General features: G+C 46.2%; 1 protein-coding gene and 1 long non-coding RNA gene across 2 annotated transcripts in view; both read right to left on the bottom strand.

Moving 5' to 3' along the window:
- The window catches only part of LOC116041881 (versican core protein-like), a 42,420-nt gene that overhangs the window by 11,025 nt on the left and 25,244 nt on the right, over positions 1-6,151 (bottom strand). The window contains exons 7-8 of the mRNA XM_031287967.2: positions 2,634-2,747; positions 2,426-2,539 (exon numbers count right to left, since the gene is read on the bottom strand). Coding sequence (XP_031143827.1) covers positions 2,426-2,539; positions 2,634-2,747 — 228 coding nt within the window. The remainder of the gene's footprint in view (positions 1-2,425; positions 2,540-2,633; positions 2,748-6,151) is intronic.
- Positions 4,917-5,429, bottom strand: LOC118493065. Its single transcript, XR_004895013.1, has 2 exons — positions 5,335-5,429; positions 4,917-5,092 (listed from the first exon to the last, which is right to left on the bottom strand). It is a non-coding gene; the product is annotated as an uncharacterized LOC118493065 (long non-coding RNA).

Raw genomic sequence — 6,151 nt, 5'->3', positions numbered from 1 at the left:
AGGGTAACACAAGCACCGGGAGTTTGTGTAACAGCTGAATGTTTCCTCAGTCTCTCCCGCCTCTTTTCTTTCTCTCTTTTTCCGGGAAATGAAGCTGCCTTCAAGTGCGCTTTGACAGGACGTCACAGAAATGGCCGTTTCAGTGACAACCCGACACAGAACTTTAGTTAAAAATTGACATCTCCATTATGTTGAAGACAGTAATACATCCTGCAGACATGGATGCACACGGAAACACCCTCCACTCTGGGAGTCTGGGGGATTTCCACTTTCTTTTCACTCCACCTTCAGCCAAGAGTTGACAATGAAGTATGAAGTAAAACACAGCACAACAAAGACATTTTGAGACGTTTGTCATTCAGATTTTACCCTAAAGATTTTCCTATTTGTTGACATGTACGTCGAGTCATCTTTCAAAAAGATTAGTCAGCAAATAATGACGGTTTGATGTAGGAAAAAATGTCTGGCAAACCGGAGTATTTTTACATCGTGGATGTGAGTACTTCTTCCACCAGCTGTTACGAAAGAAATAAAATAGAAATAAAATATGTTTATCTGTAAAAACAATACACATTTAGTAGTCCTCTGAATAGATAAAAGTACATAAATGCGTACAAGTATGTAAAATGCATAAAGCTTGCTTCGCTGTTGGATTTATAAATGTGTGTTTACCCCAAAAGTTTAAGAAATAGCTAAATAAAAGTTCACTGAGAAAACAATTCCAACAAAGCTTTAACAATTCATTTTTTACTGCTTTAGAAATAATACCCTGACTATTAAGTTTGTTAGTAAAAGCAACAGAACGGACGCTAAATCAGCCATTAGTTCAGTGTTACGACTTGGAAAAATAATGACCAAACCACGCCGTAAAAAAGAAAGAATGTGACCTTATCATTTCACTTCTTATAACATCTTACTGCTGCTCAAAGAATATTTGGAGCGACATCTTTAACTCCCTAAAAACTTCATGGAAACGTTGATCCTTGTACGGCTGAACCTCCATTAGTTGCTGAGTAATGGCAGGAATAGAAGCTGGAGTTGATCTGCAGAGGAGCCGACGCCCAGCGCTGGAAGACAGCTGAGCACTAAAGACGGTCATGACTCACGGGTACACGCTGGATTCCCCTGCGCGTGTTCACGCATTTATTTATACATTTATTAACTTGGGGCTTATTTTTTTTGTAGCTTTGGCCATCAGATGTGCGACAAATGGTGGCCGGCTTAGCTCAGCTGGTAGAGCAGGCGCACATGTATAGAGGTTTACTCCTTGACGCAGCGGTAGCTTGACTCCAACCTGCTTCCCTTTGCTGCATGTCATTCCCCCCCTCTCTCTCCCATTTCATGTCTTCATCTGTCCTATCAAAATAAAGGCCTAAAATGCCCCAAAAAAAAAATCATCTTTAAGATGTGCGACAAATGATGAGACACCAGCAGTCATGGCTGGAGGAAAACCTGTTTGGAAGAGAAACCGAAGCTGAACCTGTCTGTTGTAAGCATCCGGGTTATGACAGGTCTTTTGAGAAGTGGATGTTAGTGATGAGGGCGCGTGGTGTGTGACGGTGATTTAACCCGGTCCCTTGCGGATGTGCATGAGAGCGCGGCAGAAAAACTAGCAGTAGTACGGAAACTCCGAGCCACACACGCTGGAGAAACGCACAAAGAGAGAGACGTTTTTCTTGTTCTCCCACAACTAGGGCTGCACGACATGAGGAAAATATCTAATAGCAATTATTTTGACACATATTACGATTGCGATATGACTCACGATATTGAAGGGAATGATCATTTGTGTATCATTATTCTCATTTTCATTGAAACATATAAAATGATTATAGTGTGATTTTTGCAAGGATCTGTAGCAAACTGATTTTTTTCTTTAGTCTGTAGGATAGGATTTGTAGGCCGGGACGTCTCTGCAGCACCGCACTACTAATTCAGAATGGTTTGATACATATTTTGCCTTTAACAAATATTGCACCCCCCTGCGATTTGGATTTTGCACTAGTCCAAATTGCGATTTCGATAAAATTGTGAATAATTGTGCAGCCCTACCCACAACACCACTTTTGTAAATACACCTTTTAAAACCTGAACTAACACACAGAGAGCGGGGCTAGCCCGGTCCCGACGACAGCCGAGAGGACGCTGGAGGCCGACTCGCAGCAGCTGTCGCTCTCGAGGGCCGAGACACCGAGGCCAGCAGCCACCTTTCGACCGTGAACTGAAGCAGTGTCTGGGTGAGTCAGGTAACACAGCACCAAAACCCTCTAGACGTAGCAAAGACATACGCTCATCCAGGCAACTACTACAGCAAATAGGCCACAAGCTTATGCATTTGAAAGAGAAGAATATGCTGGCTAAGTTAAATATGCTAATCAGGAATATAGTAGTAGGCAACTGCGTGTGATTACTCGGTGCAGCTGACCTTGTTCACAGAGCTCTCCGGAATAGCTGGGCAGGCAGAGACAGGTGAAGGAGCCGACTCCGTCCAGACAGGTGGCTCCGTTCAGACAGGGGTTAGACTGGCACTCATCCACATCTGCACACACACACACACCTGTCAGTACGGGGTCAATGTGGTTTGTTTGATGAAGACGACATAGCTCTGTGTGTGTGTGTGTGTGTGTGTGTACCTGTTTCACAGTGCTGGCCGGTGTATCCAGGTGCACAGAAGCAGATATTTTGGGCGTTTCTTTTGAAGCAGGAGCCTCCGTTCTGACACACACTACTCGTGCATGGCAGGAAATCTACACAAATGGACCAAAGCAAGTAGAAATCCTTTAAAATCGCACAAGTAATCATGAATCGTTAGCAGTTCTCTAATGTACTGAAGCTCAGTAATAATAAGCAACATTAACTAAAGAGGGTTCGGCTTAGTGCAGAAAAATTGAGGATGACTCAAACACTTGACAAACACGTGATTTCACTTATAGAGAGAAAAAGTACCTCCTCTTCCAGTGGACCACCATGGGAACTTATTTCATAAAGAAAATGTACTGTAGTGACAATTTAGTCTGTTGTTGTTAGTTTATAAATTCAAAAGATAATTTTGCAAGTGAAGAAAAGTCTCAGTTTGTAGTACTACCACTAACTTCTGTGTGAATCCGCTCGGTGAACAACATCTCTTGTCTCGCACAATATACGTCGCGAGGTGTGTGTTTTGTGTGTGCGTTTGTGTTTTATCCAGTGTCTTTTTATCAGCTGGAAGGAGAAAGAAGGAGCCAGACATCCACTGCCCGTGTGAGTAACATTACGTCTCGGTACCAAACACACAGACATCGTAGCTTCAGAGAGACGTCACTTAGACACTTTGAAGTGTGTAGTCTTTCTAATTATGTACTTTTACCGTCTTATACTTAGTTTTACCACAAACTGAGACTTTCTTCACTTGCAAAATTATCTTTTAAATCAACAAACATCATATGTGTAATTCATGGCTCAATTCAAACGGGAGCTAATCATTAGTTGTCTCTCCCCGTTCCCTACGGGACAGATATTTTCGAAATAAGGTCTCATGGTGGACACAGGAAGGGAAGGGACTTTGCCTCTCTATCGGCAACATTTCAGCCAGGTAGGCGGGAAGTAAACCAGTAATCTACTGTCATGTTTACAGAGTTAAAGCTCAGGAACGAACCAACAACAATGACGTTCACGTACTTGCGTCATTCACAGTGCTCGCCTCCACAGAATAAGCCGAGAACGTGTCGCTCTCCGGTTGCTCTGTGGAGAGGGTTTCGTCTGGCGTCTGAGGCAGCGACTCCTGCAGAGGAGGCGCCACCTCTTTGTCATAGTCCACAAACTCTTCCTCCGGTAGGGGCGTGGCAGCGGGGTCAGGGATCAGAACCCACTGCGGGACGGAGTGGGTGTTGTGGTCGAAAGTGTACAAGGGCAAAGTAGTGGAAAGCATCAGCCGGCTTACGTACAGCGGGGAGCTTGAGGTGGACTGCTCAGTCTGTTCTCCGTGAAGCTCTGCGATAAGAGCGGGATCTTTCTTATCTGTGGCGGAAAAGGGATATTTTGGGGTGCTACGTTCTGAGGTTTTGTCTGTGGTGAGCGTGGTTTGGTGTCCAAAAGCCACAGCTGACACATCTGGTAAAACAGTAACAGTGACCTTTCTGGGATGGCCAACCAGAGCGCCCTGATCCCCAGAAACCTCCCCCTGTCCGGACAGCTGCTCTGCACCTGAGTCTGCATCTGTGACCGTGTCAACCGCCGGTAAAACTAGAGGCACTTCTGTGTCTTTTGTACTCGCCAAAGTTTGAGGCCGCTGGGTGTGACGGGTGGAATAAACTGGCGTTAGCATAGTGGTTAACCCGGGCGTCTCTGCCGGGCCTTGTCCTGATCCCGAAGCTTCGTCTTCCCCAGAGGCAGACGCTTCGAAGTCTTCCGTCTGCGTCCGCGCGGTGGTTTCCTGGGACTGTGTGTCGGGGATGACACTTGGAAGCTCCGTCCCGCCGATTTCTGTCTCGTCAGTCATGACGCCGCGTGACTGGCCGTCTGCAGCCGGCGTGGGCGAAGCGCCGTCCACAGAGCCCTCCTGCTGCACAGCGCCGGCCTCGTCGTCAACGCCGCGGCTCACAGAGCCTTCCATGTCCTCGTAGGTGGCGACGCCGGGGGAAACCGAGTCTGATGGGGACGAGACAGGGAGTACATAAGGGGTCGTTGTTGCCGTCTGATCACCTGGTTCTTGAGATTTGACTGCCTCTAAGGTAGTAAAGACATTAACGGCCAGGTATGTTACTACGTCCGGGTTCATGTCTGTAGGATGGGGGACTTTGTCACTTGTCTCCTCTCTAGGTGTCTCTCTTTTTGGTGTCTCCTCTGTGGGTGTCTCCTCTGTAGGTGTCTCCTTTGTAGGTGTATCTCTTTTTGGTGTCTCCTCTGTAGGTGTCTCCTCTGTAGGTGTCTCCTCTGTAGGTGTCTCCTCTGTAGGTGTCTCGGTGTGGATTTCTATGACATCGTAGTCAAAGGGAGTCGCACTCTCCTTCTCCGTCTCGTCTTCCTTTTTTTCCAACTCATCTACCCGAACAGGTGTGGCCGTCTCAAACTGATCTCCTCGGGCTTCCTCCGGCAGCTCCGACTCAAACGTCACCTGAATGGATCAGAAAAGTAGGTTTATTACTGTATAACTTGGGTCTTACTTTTGTAGGCTTGGACTTCATTCTTATCAGTTAATTTAAAGACAAAAAATATTATATGACAACTTCCCCGACATCTAACCTAAAACTAAATTTAAAAAGTATGATTTGCAAAAACCACGATGGACCAGAATAAGAAGACCTATTTTAAACCGCGATTATCTGTTATTTAAATACTTTACTGTTTGGACGGTACCTCGTGTTTCCCATTGACGAAGCTGACAGTTGGAGGCAGGTTGATGGGAGAAACCTCGAGAGAATCGACGTCTCCGCTGCCCTGGACCGCCTCGCCTTGGAGCTTGGAGCCGGTGACGCCGGTCATCCGCGGATGGTTCAAGATCTCCAGGATGTGGTCAACTAGAGACAGACAGGACACGAAAAGTAAAACAGATGCAGACAATAAAGCAAAAGGAATTCATTTCTTTAGTTTATTTCTCCATTAATGCACCTTTCTGTCGTCGCTAGGTGGCTTCCGTCAAACAATGCATGCTTGTGTCTCTTTATTGAGACTTTGTGGTACACATGGAAGCTATATCGAGGGAACTGGGAGTGAGTCAAAATGTGCAAAACACAGACCTGAGTGTAGCTATCATGTGTGAGGACGAAACAGAAGCGCACGCTGTGAGCGGATGATGTGCCCCTTTGCGACCTAAACAAATCTAACTAGTTAACCTGTAAGCTGCAACAAGTCCAAAAAAGCCTCGCTGTGACTCGGAACCCGATACAGCATGAAATGAGATTTCATTAAACACTCAGTGCTTCAATTTTCCTAATTTCCTCGAGACACAGTGGAAACAGTGAGTCGCTGGGCCTCACACAAACCGGCGGAGGCTTTATGTGATGATAGATTACCTTTGCAACAGAATACGCCTTCAACGTAGCAATAATAAACACAGCTCCTGGAAGATGGCACCGCTTGGCTGAGGGGGTAACACACACATGAGAGCTGTAATTTGATTGAGTGGCCCCTCGCTCACATTTAGGTGACCCCCAGTTACGAGGCCTCCCTCATG

The sequence above is a fragment of the Sander lucioperca genome, chromosome 14 (genome assembly GCF_008315115.2).
Source record: "Sander lucioperca isolate FBNREF2018 chromosome 14, SLUC_FBN_1.2, whole genome shotgun sequence".
NCBI lineage: Eukaryota > Metazoa > Chordata > Actinopteri > Perciformes > Percidae > Sander > Sander lucioperca.
This window is presented reverse-complemented; position numbering and strand designations above follow the sequence as displayed.